The 18,480-nt window shown below is 51.9% G+C and overlaps 1 protein-coding gene across 2 annotated transcripts in view; it reads left to right on the forward strand.

The window, feature by feature from the left end:
* Positions 1–6,422: 6,422 nt before the first annotated feature.
* The window catches only part of CHCHD2 (coiled-coil-helix-coiled-coil-helix domain containing 2), a 41,578-nt gene continuing 29,520 nt past the window's right edge, over positions 6,423–18,480 (forward strand). The window contains exon 1 of one of the 2 annotated variants that reach the window (XM_075334224.1): positions 6,423–6,547. In XM_075334224.1, coding sequence (XP_075190339.1) covers positions 6,498–6,547 — 50 coding nt within the window. In that variant the 5' untranslated portion in view covers positions 6,423–6,497. The remainder of the gene's footprint in view (positions 6,548–18,480) is intronic. The other variant, XM_075334225.1, reaches the window with a different exon arrangement.

The raw sequence follows: 18,480 nt of genomic DNA on the forward strand, positions 1-18,480 counted from the left end.
TTAGAGAACGGAATAGCCTGGAATCAGTTTCCCTTGATAACCATAACAATTGACACCAGCAAAAGAGGATGGGGAGCCAAAACTTCTTTCTAGGTGACCTGGTGTCAGGAAATTGGGCATCAATTAGCCAAACTCAAAATAATTAAAAGCTGTAGAGGAAGTGCGCAAAACAGTAATACACATAATTCAAGGTATGCATGTTAAAATTTATTCCGACAATATGACTATGGTGGTTCACCTACATCCACAAAGAAGCACAAGAAGATAGTTTCAAACAAAATTTTCTTTTGGGTTATCAGTTATCTGCTGTCCCTATCAGCACTTCACTTGACAGGGTCTGCAAATATGCAGGCAGACTACCTGAGCAGGAGAGATCTTCATCCTGGGGAATGGAGTCTACATTTCAGAATATTTTACATAACTGAAAAATGGTGTTATCCAAAGGTGAACCTTTTTGCAACCTGGTGGAACACAAAAGCGAATAAGCACTTCTCTCTGAACCCCAACTACGCCTGTATAGTGATTAGATGCATTAGCTCATCCCTGGGAATTCAGGCTGGGATATGCCTTTTTCTCTGATTGAACTGTTACCAAGAACATTACAAAAAAAAAGAGTAGTAAATGTCAAAATGATCCTTATAGTACCTCTTTAGCCAAAGAGGAGTTGGTTCTTGACCCTGAACAGCATGACGTTTGAAGGTCCCCGAGACCTCCTGCCACATCCAGGTCCAATCTACCATCCAAATCCACAGAAATTATGCCTGGCAGCTTGGCTTCTGAAGCATAAATTCTAAACAGAAGAATAGAAAAAAGTAACCAATGCCATCCGACCCCATTTAGTAACGTTAGAGTAGGCGTCTGCTGTGACCTGGACGCGCCCCCTGGGCAGTCCAGATCACAGCAGAGGGAGGAGATCAGCGCCATCATTGTGGAGCTCACAGCGTATGCTGTTTGCTCCACTTTACCCCTGTCAACCGCCGGGATGTGTGAGTATGGTGCGCCGGGCCGCCTACCCTTCCCTCCCCCAGCCGTTTCCGTCTCCAATGACGCCCCCTCCCCCTGCTCTACCCAGCCTCGCTCTCCCCCCGCAACTGCTGCCGCCACCGCCGACCCTCCCCTTTGCGTTACCATCTCAGTCTCCAAAGACACCCCCTCCCTCCACTCTACCCAGCCCCTGCTCTGCCCCCCGCCGCTGCTGCTGTGTATGTTTGTGTGCCTCTGCATGTGAGTTCCGGTGCCCCTCCCACCCCCACCACTGCCACCATCTCCAATAACACCCCCCGCCCCTCCCTTCCGTCTGTCACCTGTCGGCCTGTGTGTGTACCAGTGATACTGTCTGCAGAGCTGTGTATCTAATCCTATCCTGTGTGATACTCCTGCTGTCCTTGGTGACACTTTAGACATTTCTGGTCACCAACAAAATAGCTCCACACTGTGATCCTAAATTTCATTCTCTGTTGTCCTTTGGAAGCACCCAGATTGGGAGGAGGAGGTGACATCACACACAGGAGAGCAGACTCCGCCCACTTTTACTGCAGCTGTAATCCAGGCTTTTTCTACAGTAGGATTTCTGTAGGATTTCTTGAGCTGCTCCCCCTAGTGTTTAACCCCTTAACGACCGCGGACAGTAAAATTACGTCCTAGCGGTCATAACGTTACTGCCCGCGGTCTGCCAGCAGCAGCATGCCGCGATAGGTGCACATCTCAGCTGATTTTCACAGTATGTGACAGCGCCATTATAAACGCGATCGCCGTAAAGTTTTACTTACCGCCCGATACCAGAAGTCACATGACATGATCACGTGACTTCCGGTGGTTGTCATGGTAGCACAGGGTCATGTGATGACTCCTGTGCTAGACATGAACCACTTTCACTTTGTATGGAGGCCAGGAAAGCAGGAAGTGCACGTATCTGCTGTTTACAGCTGTGTAGCTGTGATCAGTAGTGCAGAGCGATCGGATTGCTGATCGCTATAGCCCCCTAAGGAGACTAGTAAAATAAAAAAAAAGTTTTAAAAAATTAACAAAAAAAACTAAAAGTTCAAATCACCCCCCTTTCGCCCCATTGAAAATTAAAGGGTTAAAAAAATATACACACATTTGGTATCGCCGCGTTCAGAAACGCCCGATCTATCAAAATATAAAATCAATTAATCTGATCAGTAAACAGCGTAGCGGCAAAAAAATTCCAAACGCCAAAATGACGTTTTTTGTCGCCACAACTTTTGCGGAAAATGCAATAACAGACGATCAAAACGTAGCATCTGCGCAAAAATGGTACCATTATAAACGTCAGCTTGAGTCGCAAAAAAAAAAAAGCCAGCACTGAGCCATAGATCCCAAAAAATGAGAACGCTACGGGTCACGAAATATGGCGTAAATTGTGCGCCACTTTTTTCAGACAAACTTCAGAATTTTTTTTAACCCCTTATATAAAAGTAAACCTATACATGTTTGGTGTCTACGAACTCGCACTGACCTGAGGCATCACACCCACACATCAGTTTTACCATACAGTGAATAAAATATCTCAAAAACACTAGTGCTATCGCACTTTTTTTGCAATTTTTCTGCATTTGGAATTTTTTTGCCGTTTTCCAGTTAAAACCTATGGTTTCATTTAAAAGTACAGCTCGTTCCGCAAAAAAAGAGCCCTCACATGACCATATTGACTGAAAAATAAAAAAGTTACGTCTCTCAGAAAAAGAATGGCGAAAAAAAAAAACGGAAAGCGAAAAATCGGCCGGTTGTGAAGGGGTTATGAGTGTAAAATATTAAACGTTTTAATTTTTTGTATATTTTGCCCAATTAAAAACTAATATTTAAACAAAACAATAATTTACATTTTTTCAGTTATTGAACTTTTTTTTTTTTTTTGGACGACACCTTCCCTTTTAAGCAGTTCTCTTTTCTTTTTGATTAGACAGTGCCTATACTGGAGGGGAGCCACTTGGAAGCTACTTAAAAGCAGTCAAGAGCATTCCTCCACACCCCCCATTCCCCAACATCTTTAGCAAAAAAAAAAAGTAAGGGTAAGCAACTCTTCATATGAATAGCAAAGTGGATTTCTCATGGAATTGGATTGGAAGAGTTTTCTGGGAGTTTTTGAAGATCTTTTTGTAGTATGATTTTGGATCAGCTCTGAAAACACTGATTGCATCCATGGGAAGGTGATGACTTGTAGATCGGTAGGGTCCGACCGCTGGGAACTGCACTGATCTGCAGCATGGAGTACTTCAATCTGTATATATATCAAAGCACAGCAAGCTCCTCCCCATAGATGGGAGCACGGCGAGCCTCTCCCCATAGATGGGAGCACGGCGAGCCTCTCCCCATAGATGGGAGCACGGCGAGCCTCTCCCCATAGATGGGAGCACGGCGAGCCTCTCCCCATAGATGGGAGCACGGCGAGCCTCTCCCCATAGATGGGAGCACGGCGAGCCTCTCCCCATAGATGGGAGCACGGCGAGCCTCTCCCCATAGATGGGAGCACGGCGAGCCTCTCCCCATAGATGGGAGCACGGCGAGCCTCTCCCCATAGATGGGAGCACGGCGAGCCTCTCCCCATAGATGGGAGCACGGCGAGCCTCTCCCCATAGATGGGAGCACGGCGAGCCTCTCCCCATAGATGGGAGCACGGCGAGCCTCTCCCCATAGATGGGAGCACGGCGAGCCTCTCCCCATGGATCGGAGCACGGCGAGCCTCTCCCCATAGATGGGAGCAAGGAGAGCCTCTCCCCATAGATGGGAGCACGGCGAGCCTCTCCCCATAGATGGGAGCACGGCGAGCCTCTCCCCATAGATGGGAGCACGGCGAGCCTCTCCCCATAGATCGGAGCACGGCGAGCCTCTCCCCATAGATGGGAGCACGGCGAGCCTCTCCCCATAGATGGGAGCACGGCGAGCCTCTCCCCATAGATGGGAGCACGGCGAGCCTCTCCCCATAGATGGGAGCACGGCGAGCCTCTCCCCATAGATGGGAGCACGGCGAGCCTCTCCCCATGGATCGGAGCACGGCGAGCCTCTCCCCATAGATGGGAGCACGGCGAGCCTCTCCCCATGGATCGGAGCACGGCGAGCCTCTCCCCATAGATGGGAGCACGGCGAGCCTCTCCCCATAGATGGGAGCACGGCGAGCCTCTCCCCATAGATGGGAGCACGGCGAGCCTCTCCCCATAGATGGGAGCACGGCGAGCCTCTCCCCATGGATCGGAGCACGGCGAGCCTCTCCCCATAGATCGGAGCACGGCGAGCCTCTCCCCATAGATGGGAGCAAGGAGAGCCTCTCCCCATAGATGGGAGCAAGGAGAGCCTCTCCCCATGGATCGGAGCACGGCGAGCCTCTCCCCATAGATGGGAGCACGGCGAGCCTCTCCCCATAGATGGGAGCACGGCGAGCCTCTCCCCATAGATGGGAGCACGGCGAGCCTCTCCCCATGGATCGGAGCACGGCGAGCCTCTCCCCATAGATGGGAGCACGGCGAGCCTCTCCCCATAGATGGGAGCACGGCGAGCCTCTCCCCATAGATGGGAGCACGGCGAGCCTCTCCCCATGGATCGGAGCACGGCGAGCCTCTCCCCATAGATCGGAGCACGGCGAGCCTCTCCCCATAGATGGGAGCAAGGAGAGCCTCTCCCCATAGATGGGAGCAAGGAGAGCCTCTCCCCATGGATCGGAGCACGGCGAGCCTCTCCCCATAGATGGGAGCACGGCGAGCCTCTCCCCATAGATGGGAGCACGGCGAGCCTCTCCCCATAGATGGGAGCACGGCGAGCCTCTCCCCATGGATCGGAGCACGGCGAGCCTCTCCCCATAGATCGGAGCACGGCGAGCCTCTCCCCATAGATCGGAGCACGGCGAGCCTCTCCCCATAGATGGGAGCACGGCGAGCCTCTCCCCATAGATGGGAGCACGGCGAGCCTCTCCCCATAGATGGGAGCACGGCGAGCCTCTCCCCATAGATGGGAGCACGGCGAGCCTCTCCCCATGGATCGGAGCACGGCGAGCCTCTCCCCATAGATGGGAGCACGGCGAGCCTCTCCCCATAGATGGGAGCACGGCGAGCCTCTCCCCATAGATGGGAGCACGGCGAGCCTCTCCCCATGGATCGGAGCACGGCGAGCCTCTCCCCATAGATGGGAGCACGGCGAGCCTCTCCCCATAGATGGGAGCACGGCGAGCCTCTCCCCATAGATGGGAGCACGGCGAGCCTCTCCCCATGGATCGGAGCACGGCGAGCCTCTCCCCATAGATCGGAGCACGGCGAGCCTCTCCCCATAGATGGGAGCAAGGAGAGCCTCTCCCCATAGATGGGAGCAAGGAGAGCCTCTCCCCATGGATCGGAGCACGGCGAGCCTCTCCCCATAGATGGGAGCACGGCGAGCCTCTCCCCATGGATCGGAGCACGGCGAGCCTCTCCCCATGGATCGGAGCACGGCGAGCCTCTCCCCATAGATCGGAGCACGGCGAGCCTCTCCCCATAGATGGGAGCAAGGAGAGCCTCTCCCCATAGATGGGAGCAAGGAGAGCCTCTCCCCATGGATCGGAGCACGGCGAGCCTCTCCCCATAGATCCGGAGCACAGCGAGCCTCTCCCCATAGATCGGAGCACGGCGAGCCTCTCCCCATAGATGGGAGCACGGCGAGCCTCTCTCCATAGATGGGAGCACGGCGAGCCTCTCCCCATGGATCGGAGCACGGCGAGCCTCTCCCCATAGATGGGAGCAAGGAGAGCCTCTCCCCATGGATCGGAGCACGGCGAGCCTCTCTCCATAGATGGGAGCACGGCGAGCCTCTCTCCATAGATCCGGAGCACAGCGAGCCTCTCCCCATAGATCCGGAGCACAGCGAGCCTCTCCCCATAGATCCGGAGCACAGCGAGCCTCTCCCCATAGATCCGGAGCACAGCGAGCCTCTCCCCATAGATCGGATAAAAGGCAAGTCTCTCCCCATGGACGGGAGCACAGTGATCCCCTCCCCATAGATCGTAGCACAGTGATCCCCTCACCATAGATCGTAGCATAGTGAGCCTCTCCCCATCGATTGGAGACTCCAAGATTGGGAATTGGCTTCTCCGTCAGTCCCATAGTAGTCCCTGGAATGCCTCTTTAAGGCTTTACACTAAAAAAGCTATACTTGGAAACCCCTTTAACAGGCCATGTGACCCGGGCCTGACACAAGCCCTTCATGTGATGTGCTCGCCACTTTACTCATACGGTTTGCATTAAAGGGATGAGCTCGTGATTTCTGAAGTCACGTGTCTCCCAGCTTCGTATACGTCACGGATATTACGTCCCATACAGCTCTGTTGCGTCAGGCTGTGACCTTCACATGGCGGACACTGCAGACGCTGAGCAGGCGGAGTTAATAGCACGTCTCTGTACGTGGGGCGTGGCTACGTTGCACGTCAGAGGTGATATAAGCGCAGGGCACGTGTAATGACGCAATCATTGAAAGCACCGCGGTGAAGGACGTGGAGAGAACCAGAGGTCGCAGCCATGCCAAGAGGGAGTCGTAGCCGAACTTCTCGGATGGCCCCACCGGCCAGGTATGCTGTGAGGCCGGGAGAGTGCCGGCACGGCTGGTGGTACAGGGGCGGGGGTCTCTGTGCTGTGTCACGTGTGGCCGCAGCATGCGCTCCCTCCTGTGCCGGGTGCTCAGCACTGTACGATCTATTAAGGGGCTTTCCAACACTAGAGAATCTATGGTGAATGGGGCTAGGGTGGAATGAGCCTGTGCTGCACACCGTATCCTGCACCGATCTCAGGCCGTCAGGAGACCGCTGCCACAGTCGGCCGTGATCGGCTGCAGCCTTCACTTCCTGTTCCAGCCCACTTCTGCCCAATGAAGTGTGAATGCTGGTCACATGGTGCACAGCAGCGCCGGTCCAGCAGGTGTGTATTGTGTATTTCTCCCATTCTAAGCTTGTCAGCAATATCTTTTAAAGTAGGAATAAACCAAAGGGAATCTGGCAGCAGGTTTTTGCTATGGAATCTGAAGACAGTCTGCTGTAGGGGTTAGGGTACTTTCACACTTGCGTTCTTTTCCTTCCGCTACAATCCGCCCTTTTGGAAAACAGCGGAATCCGTTAACTGATTCCGCTGTTTCCCATAGACTTGTATGGATGACGGATTGTGCCAAAAGAACCTGCGTTGCTTCCGCTGGGCGACGCTCCGTTGCTTCCGCCCAGCGGGAGGAACGCAGCATGTAACTTTTCTTTTTCGCTCCTAATTGGGAGACCCAGACAGTGGGTGTATAGCTACTGCCTCTGGAGGCCGCACAAAGAACTACACTTAAAAGTGTAAGGCCCCTCCCCTTCTGGCTATACACCCTCCCGTAGGAGTACGGATTCCTCAGTTTTAGCTTTGTGCGCAGGAGGTCAGACACGCACGCATATCTCCATTGTTTTTAGTCAGCAGCAGCTGCTGACTATGTCGGATGGAAGAAAAGAGGGCCCATACAGGGCTCCCAGCATGCTCCCTTCTCACCCCACTGTATGTCGGAGGTGTTTGTAAGGTTGAGGTACCCATTGCGGGTACGGCGGCAGGAGCCCACATGCTGATTCCTTCCCCATCCCTTTTTACAGGGCTCTGGGTGAAGTGGGATTTACTGGTCTCCAGGCACTGAGACCGTGCTCCATCTACAGCCCCTGGAGAAGATGCTGGATGGAGCGGAGTACATCAGGGACATGGCCCTGCTTCCTCAAGGTACTCTGTGTCCCCGTGCATTTGGCGCTCACACCGCAGCATGCTGGGTGTTGTAGTGCGCCGGGGACATCAGCGCTGCGGCGCTTGTGCCATGGCCTCATTCAGCTTCGCTGAAGCAGGCACACTTCTGGGAATCGGTCGCGCCGGCCGCTGGGACTGCGGCGCGGCTGGCACTTGTGGTGCGCCGGGGACTTCAGCGCGGGCCGCGCTTTTACGGCGGCCGCGCTGATAACTCGAGTCCCCGGCTTTTGCGGCCTGCTTCCGTTCGTTCCCGCCCCCAGACCTGCCAGTCAGGAGAGGGGCGGGACGCTGGTCAGTGCATCAGCGCCGAGGGCTGGAGTCGTTTTTACATACTCCAGCCCTCACAATCGGCACAGAGGGGACACTGTTTCCCGCACTTTTGTTTAGGAACTCCCACGGACCGCCCCTCTCCACAGACGCCGGCAGCCATTCCTGCTGACACGCTGAGCTGCAGAGGGGAGCCGGGGAGACCCAGACAAGGAATTCTGCGCCTCTTACCCGCTATTCAGCGGGCGGTAAGCAGCCCTCAGGGCTCACCCCCTCTTGTGCCAGTAGTATTCTTAGTATTTTGTTTCTACAAATACTTTGTATTGCATAGCGCTGGTCGCCCTTTGGCTATAGACTCTCTCACATTGCAGAGAGCCAGCAGCATGTCGTCCGTAAAACGCAAGGGTGCCAAGGCACAGACATTATATGCTTCCTGCACCGCATGTGGGACTTTTCTACCGGCAGGCTCCACGGACCCCCATTGTGTGCAGTGCTCGGCCCCTGCGGCGCTTGCACAGTCGGGACCTCTGCTGGACGTGACCCAGGGTGTACCACCTGTGAATGCTGTCCAGGTGACAGGAACTGAGTTTGCAGCTTTTGCTGACAGAATGTCTCTCACTATGTCACAAATTCTTGACACATTGCGAGCTAGGCCTGTACTTCAGGCCACGGACACTGTGCAATCATTGCCCCCTGGTCCCCCTCAGCTAAATTACCTCCAAGCTCCGGGACGGGCACATACACCTCAGGGTGAAGACTCTGACTCGGACGATGGCCCCGGGCAGCCTAAGCGGGCTCGCTATGACGGGCCTTCACATTCATCTCAATGGTCAGGATCCCAGCGAGATGAATCTATGGGTGATGAGGCGGACGTAACTGATCAGGATTCTGATCCTGGGACCGCTCTCAATCTAGATACACCAGATGGTGACGCCATAGTTAATGATCTTATATTTAACATCAATAAGATGTTAAATATTTCCCCACCAGCTCCTCTTGTAGAGGAGTCAGCTTCGCAGCACGAGAGAATCCATTTCAGATACCCTAAGCGTACATTAAGCACTTTTCTGGACCACGCTGACTTTAGAGACGCAATCCAGAAACCCCACGCTTATCCTGAAAGGCGTTTTTCTAAACGGCTTAAAGATACACGCTATCCTTTTCCCCCTGAGGTGGTCAAGGGTTGGACCCAGTGTCCAAAAGTGGATCCTCCAATTTCCAGGCTTGCAGCTAGATCCTTGGTTGCAGTTGAAGATGGAGCGGCACTTAAAGATGCCACTGACAGGCAGATGGAGCTCTGGCTGAAATCCATCTATGAAGCGATTGGAGCGTCGTTAGCGCCATCTTTTGCGGCCGTATGGGCACTCCAAGCTATCTCAGCCGGGCTTGCGCAAGTCGACTCAGTCACACGTGCATTTGCCCCGCAGGTAGCACCATTGACCTCGCAAATGGCGGCATTCGCGTCGTACGCGATTAATGCTGTTCTTGACGCTACAAGCCGCACGGCAGTGGCGTCAGCCAACTCCGTTGTTTTGCGTAGGGCCCTGTGGTTGAGACATTGGAAAGCAGATTCTCATTCCAAGAAGTGCTTAACCAATTTGCCTTTTTCTCGTGACCGATTGTTTGGAGAGCGTTTGGATGAAATCATCAAACACTCCAAGGGTAAGGACTCATCCTTACCGCAACACAGACAAAACAAACCCCAACAGAGGAAGGGTCAGTCTGGTTATCGGTCCTTTCGAGGACCGGGCAGGTCCCAATTCGCCTCGTCAAAAAAGACTCAAAAAGACCAGAGACGCTCAGATTCTTGGAGGTCTCAGTCACGCCCAAAAAGGACAGCCGGAGGAACCGTTGCCAAGACGGCGTCCTCCTGACTTGCAGTCTCCGATTCCCACACCCGCGGTCGGTGGGAGGCTTTCCCACTTTGGCGACATTTGGCTGTCACGCGTCAAAGACCGTTGGGTGAGGGATATTCTGTCTCACGGGTACAGGATAGAGTTCAGTTCTCGTCCGCCAACTCGTTTCTTCAGAACTTCTCCACCACCAGACCGAGCCGATGCTCTGTTGCAGGCGGTGGCCGCTCTAAAGGCGGAAGGAGTGGTGACCTCCGTCCCTCTTCAGGAACAAGGTCACGGTTTTTACTCCAATCTGTTTGTGGTCCCAAAAAAGGACGGATCGTATCGACCCGTCCTGGATCTAAAGTTGCTCAACAGACACGTAAAAGTCAGGAGGTTCCGGATGGAATCCCTACGCTCCGTCATAGCCTCAATGTCTCAAGGAGATTTTCTAGCATCAATAGATATCAAAGATGCGTATCTCCACGTGCCGATTGCACCAGAGCATCAGCGTTTCCTACGCTTCGTCATACACGACGAACACCTGCAGTTCGTAGCGTTACCTTTCGGTCTGGCAACAGCCCCCCGGGTCTTCACCAAAGTCATGGCAGCAGTAGTAGCTGTTCTGCACTCGCAGGGTCACTCGGTCATCCCGTATCTAGACGACCTGCTTATAAAGGCACCCTCTCAAGAGGCATGCCAGCACAGTCTGAAGGTGGCACTAGACACTCTCCAGAGTTTCGGGTGGATTATCAACTTTCCAAAGTCTCATCTAACCCCGACCCAATCTCTGACTTATCTTGGCATGGAGTTTCATACTCTCTCAGCGATAGTGAAGCTTCCACTGGACAAGCAGTGCTCGCTACGGACTGGAGTGCAATCTCTCCTTCAGAGCCAGTCGCACTCACTGAGGCGCCTCATGCATTTCCTAGGAAAGATGGTAGCAGCAATGGAGGCAGTCCCGTTCGCGCAGTTTCATCTGCGCCCTCTACAATGGGACATTCTACGCCAATGGGATGGGAAATCGACGTCCCTCGACAGGACTGTCTCCCTCTCTCAGACTGCCAAGGACTCTCTGCGTTGGTGGCTTCTCCCCACCTCATTGTCACAGGGAAAGTCGTTCCTTCCCCCGTCCTGGGCAGTGGTCACGACGGATGCGAGCCTATCAGGGTGGGGAGCGGTGTTTCTCCACCACAGGGCTCAGGGGACGTGGACTCAGGAAGAGTCCACCCTGCAGATCAATGTTCTGGAAATCAGAGCAATCTATCTTGCCCTGCGAGCCTTCCAACAATGGCTGGAAGGCAAGCAGATTCGGATTCAGTCGGACAATTCCACGGCGGTGGCGTACATCAACCACCAAGGGGGAACACGCAGTCGCCAAGCTTTTCAAGAAGTCCAGCGGATTTTGACGTGGGTGGAAAGCAGAGCGTCCACCATATCCGCAGTTCACATCCCAGGCGTGGAAAACTGGGAAGCAGACTTTCTCAGTCGCCAGGGCATGGACGCAGGAGAATGGTCCCTTCACCCGGACGTGTTTCAGCAGATCTGTTGCCGCTGGGGGACGCCGGACGTCGATCTGATGGCGTCACGGCACAACAACAAGGTCCCAGTTTTCATGGCACGGTCTCACGATCACCGAGCACTGGCGGCAGACGCCTTGGTTCAGGATTGGTCGCAATTCCGACTCCCCTATGTGTTCCCACCTCTAGCATTGTTACCCAGAGTTCTCCGGAAAATCAGGTCCGACTGCCATCGAGCCATACTCGTCGCTCCAGATTGGCCAAGAAGGTCGTGGTACCCGGATCTGTGGCATCTCACGGTAGGCCAACCGTGGACACTACCAGACCGTCCAGATTTGCTGTCTCAAGGGCCGTTTTTCCATCTGAATTCTGCGGCCCTGAACCTGACTGTGTGGCCATTGAGTCCTGGATCCTAGCGGCCTCAGGTTTATCTCATGAAGTTGTTGCCACAATGAGACAGGCTAGAAAACCATCCTCAGCTAAGATCTATCACAGGACGTGGAAGATATTCTTAGCGTGGTGCTTGGCTCAAGGGTTTTCTCCCTGGCCATTTGCATTGCCAATTTTTCTTTCCTTCCTGCAGTCTGGGTTGGAAAAAGGTTTGTCGCTTAGCTCTCTTAAGGGTCAAGTCTCCGCGCTATCCGTATTCTTTCAGAAGCGCTTGGCACGGCTTTCTAAAGTACGCACGTTTCTCCAAGGAGTTTCTCATATCGTTCCTCCTTACAGACGGCCATTGGAACCCTGGGATCTGAACAAGGTTCTCATTGCTCTCCAGAAGCCGCCTTTCGAGCCTTTGAAAGAGGTTTCCCTTTCTCGGCTTTCACAAAAGGTAGTTTTTCTTGTGGCGGTCACGTCTCTTCGAAGAGTGTCCGAGCTAGCGGCGTTATCTTGCAAATCTCCCTTCCTGGTGTTTCACCAAGACAAGGTAGTACTGCGTCCAATTCCAGAGTTTTCTCCCAAGGTGGTTTCTTCCTTTCATCTCAATCAGGATATCACTTTGCCATCTTTGTGTCCGCATCCAGTTCACCAATTTGAAAAGGGTTTACATCTGTTGGACCTGGTGAGAGCACTCAGGATTTACATTTCTCGCACGGCGTCTCTACGCCGTTCTGATGCGCTCTTTGTCCTAGTCGCTGGTCAGCATAAGGGATCGCAAGCTTCCAAATCCACCCTGGCGCGGTGGATCAAGGAACCAATTCTTCACACATATCGTTCTGCTGGGCTTCCGATTCCATCTGGACTGAAGGCCCATTCTACCAGAGCCGTGGGTGCGTCCTGGGCATTGCGGCATCAGGCTACGGCTCAGCAAGTGTGCCAGGCGGCTACCTGGTCGAGTCTGCACACGTTTACCAAACACTATCAAGTGCATACCTACGCTTCGGCAGATGCCAGCCTAGGTAGACAGGTCCTTCAGGCGGCGGTGGCCCACCTGTAGGAAGAGGCTGTCTGACAGCCCGTTCATGTGGTATCTTTTTACCCACCCAGGGACTGCTTTTGGACGTCCCACTGTCTGGGTCTCCCAATTAGGAGCGAAAAAGAAGAAGGGAATTTTGTTTACTTACCGTAAATTCCTTTTCTTCTAGCTCCAATTGGGAGACCCAGCACCCGCCCTATTTGTTCTTAGGGTTTCGTTTTTCGGGTGCACATGTTGTTCATGTTGTTTCTTAAGTTCTCCGATCTTGTTATCGGATTGAATTTGTTTTTGAAACTGTTATTGGCTTTCCTCCTTCTTGCTTTGGTACTAAAACTGAGGAATCCGTACTCCTACGGGAGGGTGTATAGCCAGAAGGGGAGGGGCCTTACACTTTTAAGTGTAGTTCTTTGTGCGGCCTCCAGAGGGCAGTAGCTATACACCCACTGTCTGGGTCTCCCAATTGGAGCTAGAAGAAAAGGAATTTACGGTAAGTAAACAAAATTCCCTTCTTTTTGAGCAGTGGAATCCTTAGGATTTCACTGCGCATGCTCTCTCTGGCTCCCTGCACCCGTAACCAAGGTAAATATCGGGTAACCAAGCAAAGTGCTTTGCCTAGTTATACACGATATTTACCCTGGCTACGTGTGCAGGGAGCCCGACACTTCCCCGCTTGGCTCCGCCCTCTCCCGAACTCCACTCCGCATGTATATACACACACACTCACCTGTCCTCAGTGCCATGGCCCCGCTTGGCTCCACCCACCCCGCACTCCGCCCCCCGCACACATTCTCAGCGGCCGAGCGATCAGCTGATCACCCGGCGACCGGCTGCTGGGAAGGATCAGCTGATCACCCGGCGACCGGCTGCTGGGAAGGATCAGCTGATCACCCGGCGACCGGCTGCTGGGAAGGATCAGCTGATCGTTCACAATAGTCTGCCGCCGGTAAAACTGTAAAAAAAAAAAAATCAAAACAGATTCCGTTGTTTTGCAGCATCTATTGTGCCACTATATGCAACACATCCGTTACACAACGCAATGCAACAGATACCATTCAACGCAAGTGTGAAACTAGCCTTAACACTCAGAATTCAGCTTTGCCTCTTCTCAGTGTCTGTGGTATTGATTACTTGCATTGTTTGTTTTAGCTGCAGGACCTGATCATTGCTGTTTCTTTTGATTGACATGCCCCCTCCTCTGATTGTACAGTGTGTATACAGAGCCTAGTGTGGGCATGGGCAACTTTCTCAGCATTACTATATTGCTGAATCTAAAAATTCTGATTGTGTCAGAATGGCTGCAGGCAGTAATCTCTGATAATCGTTGGATTCAGTGTCTCTCTGCCTACATCAAGCTGCTCTTAGATGAGGTAGCAAAACCTGTTGCCAGATTCGCTTAAATTCTGAGCCGCCCACAACATCGACCCCACCTCAATTGACTACCAGAAATACACAGTGATGGGTTGTTCACGGATGACCCGGCCCCCCAGTGAGAGCCACTTGCACTTTGATGATCTAAGGCAGTGTTTCTCAACTCCAGTCCTCAAGACCTACCAACAGATCATGTTTTCCTCAATCAGGCTTTCAGAATTTCCCTAATGTTGCACAGGTGATAGACTTATTCCCTGTCTAATATTGAGGAAAACCTCAAAACATGATCTGTTGGTGGGTCTTGAGGACTGGAGTTGAGAAACACTGATCTAAGGGCTGAGACCCTGACTCCAGCTATGTCACTTACTGGACTGTGTTTTTGTGTTAATAAAACCAGTGTTTTATCATCAGGAGATTATCACTATAGGACTAAGTGTCTGCTGCCTAACCCCTCCCCCACCACTGATTACGTACTCCAATGCACAGTATACACAGAAAACTGCCAATCAATGTGAGTATACACAGAAAACTGCCAAGTGATGTGAGCAGAGTTATACAGAGGTCAGCATTCTGAGCACTGCTAGATGTGCAGAAGAGAAAACTGTGATTTTATAAAAATTATATCCAGTGAGTGTGACATCACTGGAATCCGGGTCTCAGCCTTTACTTTATGCTGCTCTCAGATTACATAGCAAACCCTGGTGACAGATTCCCTTTAATTGGAATCTGTTTGAGAGGAAAACAAGTTTTTTGATGAGCTGAGCCGAATGATCTGGTTCACTAAGAAGAGCTGGGCTGCAGGATCACTACTGCAGGTTATTCCATCTCCGAGATCCTATGTAGTAATAATAATATTAACAAGCATCTCAATTAGAAATGTAGTATAATTCTCCTAATTCACTGTCACCTCATGTGCAGGGCATTGCAGGACTGGACTTTAGGTGTCCATGGTTCTGACAGTTAGCAACTGTCACTATATTGGTGGTCGTAACCACTAGTGATGATCTTCTCCTGATTAAACAGTGATGTTATCAAAACTATACTGAGCAGCCCAGTAAGTGACACGTCACTGGAATCAGGGATTCTGCCCGTACATTATGCTGTTCTCACAATAGATGGTGAAAACCTAGTGACAGTCCCTTTAAGTGAATGTGACGCCTTATTGCAAGTGTATGAGGACTGCTGAAGTGACTGGATACTAATCACATGGGCCATCAATAACCGATCAATACCGATGTGACACCAGTGTGGAGGCATTATCACGTAGAGGTCGTGATGTCTCCAACCTGTGGCCCATTATTTGTAGCTGTCATTGTGACACCGGCTGCTGTTTGCAGGCTTCTAACTGGACTATCATAAAATGTCATCTGTAGCAATTATTGCAGCGCTTGTGATGGTGAACTACAAATCCCAGATTTTCCTGGCGTCTGTGTTCTGGACCGTGCAGGGCATCGGTCTATAAATCTATTTGTCCTGTGGATGTCGCCTGTGGCTGCTCGCACCCTGGACCATTAGGGATGAGGGAGCAGAGGTTGTTGAGGTGGTGGTCAGTCTGCGCATTGCTGGCTCATACTCACAATATCACATTCAGGGCAAGAATAAAGAGGGGGTGTTTATGTGCGTTACGTTTTTCTACTCACTTTGCACTCTAATGCTGCACAATTGGGCCCCAAATTTATCACACGTTTATGGCGTATACTGTGTGGGGTGCCTAATTTGGGGATGCCCTCTAATGACTGAGGCAATGATAATCTGGATATGAATGTGCATGATTTAGACCAGGGGTGGGCAATTAATTTTCCCATGGGGCCGCATGAGAAATTAGGATGGTGTTAGAGGGCCGGACTAATATAATCAGTTCTATCCAATACTGTATATAGTATATATACTATCCCTTCATACACAAACAATAAGTTAAACAATACAAAAATTCAATGAAAATATGGAGGTCAGTAAGTGGTATAGACATTACTGCGGTCAGTAGGGGGCATACACATTACTGGGGCCTGTGGGGCCCATGCGCATTACTGGGGCCTGTGGGGCCCATGCGCATTACTGGGGCCTGTGGGGCCCATGCGCATTACTGGGGCCTGTGGGGCCCATGCGCATTACTGGGGCCTGTGGGGCCCATGCGCATTACTGGGGCCTTTGGGGCCCATGCGCATTACTGGGGCGGGCCTGTGGGGCCCATGCGCATTACTGGGGCGGGCCTGTGGGGCCCACGCGCATTACTGGGGCGGGCCTGTGGGGCCCATGCCCCGGCCGCCCTGCAGGACGCTGAGGGCTCCATTGGCTGCCTTCTCTGAGTCCCGTGTGTCTGCTTCTTCTATTGCATGCACAGGGGTCCTGAGAAGACACAAGTCCTGCTCCCCCCTCCTGCAGGCACACTGCTCTCCCTCCTGCTACTGGTGCACATTACCAACTTTGCGGATCAGACGTTTTTGAAGTGGCCGCTGTGGAGATGAGCCGGTCACGTGAGGATCCTGGGTAGAAGGGGCAGGCAAAGGGGGCGTGGCCATCATCGAGAGAGCAGCAACAGGGGACAAGGAAGGCATCCGAGGAGTGTGTGTGTCCAGCATTCAGAGGGGGCGTGGACGACAGCAAAAGGGGTGTAGCCAGCAGTATAGATACCATGGAAGGCATCCAGTGACTGTGGCCAGCATCCAGAGGGGGCATGACTGGCAGCAAGAGGGGGCGTGACCGGCAGAGTGCGGCGGCGTTGAGGCAGTCGCTTATCACTGCACTGTGGGATTCATAGCTCCTGGCCGTGAGAGCGGGGCTAAGGCATAAAATCGTAGATCAGGCCATGCCTTCTACTCTCAGCTAAGATGGGCGGGCCGGTCACAGATAGTAAGCGGGCCGGTTCCGGCCTGCGGGCTGCCCCTTGCCCAGGTCTGATTTAGAATATAATCTTAGTTCTATGCAGTGACATCAAAGCACCACTCCCAGGTTTTTTCACTGCTGCTGTGCTGCTTTTAATCTACTTTCCCTGCCCCCGGTACTATACCCACCCTCAGGTGGCTTCATCTTTCTCCATCTGCTGCTTTGGTGTTTGATGGAGCGCATCAGAGGTCACTCTTCAGTACAACTCTGAGAGCCTTATTCTGGCTCTCATAGAGTTGCATTGAGCCCTTGTGATGTAAGTTCTGGCCAGTCAGAAGTTGCAGTCAAAAGATGGCTTCAGGACCGGAGCAGCATCAATAAAAAGTGAAAATACCAGAGAGTGAGTATAATGCAGGGGACCGGGACCTTACATTAAAAACACCACTCCAGCAGTGAATGTCTTGCCAAAATCTGACCTTTCTTTGTTCATAAATGATCAATATTTCAGCTTTGCAGCAACTTTATTTTCATAACCTAAACCAAATTTGGAACAGTTTCAGCTTTCAAAAGAGTAATTTATGAAACCAATGGATGAAGTTAAAGTCAGGTTATAAGCTTTTATTTACATAACATGGATAAGCGACAGAACTTCTTTCAGGGACTATATAAGACTTTCAATTTATTAAAAAATCTCAGTGAACAAGGGCCCAGTGCCTGAAACATGTTTGAGTGACACAGACCTATTATGGATTTTTAAAGATTTTTGAATTAATTGAAAGTTTTATGTACTTTGGAGACACCCTTTTTCCTTATTCTGCAAATGTGTGTAGTGTTAGGCTTTGTGCGCACTAGAACTGTGAAGTTTCTCAAGAAAATTTCTTGAGAAACTTCTGGGAGTGGAAGATTTCCGGACCTCCGGAAAAAATAAGCACCAAATCCGCGGTATATCCGCATGCGGATTTGCCGCGATTTTCCCGCAGGTTGTTCCCTGCGGATTTTGCAGGCTGTACTGCCGAAATCCGCAGGGTACCTGCAGAAAAGAATTGACATGCTCATTTTCTCAAGAAATTTTCTCAAGAAATTCTTCTCAAGGAAATTTCTTCAGAAAAATCCGCAGTGTGCGCACAGCTATTTTTTTTTTCACATAGGATTTGCTGGAAAATGTCTGCACAAAGATTGCAGACATTTCTCAAGAAATTTCTGCGGCAAATCCGCGGGTAAATCCGCGGGTAAAACACACTAGTGCGCACATAGCCTTAGGCTACTTTCACACTTGAGTTTTTTTCCTTCAGTCACAATCCGCAGTTTTGGAAAACAGCGGAATCCGTTAACGAATTCCACTGCTTCCCATAGACTTGTATGGATGACAGATTGCGACTGATGGACCTGCGTTGCTTCCACTGGCCGACGCTGCGTTGCTTCCGCCGGGCGGAAGGAACGCAGCATGTAACGTTTTTTGAGCAGCGGAATCCTTAGGATTTTGCTGCGCAAGCTCTCTGGCTACCTGCACACGTAACAAGGGTACA

Source organism: Anomaloglossus baeobatrachus, chromosome 2 (genome assembly GCF_048569485.1).
Source record: "Anomaloglossus baeobatrachus isolate aAnoBae1 chromosome 2, aAnoBae1.hap1, whole genome shotgun sequence".
Taxonomy (NCBI): domain Eukaryota; kingdom Metazoa; phylum Chordata; class Amphibia; order Anura; family Aromobatidae; genus Anomaloglossus; species Anomaloglossus baeobatrachus.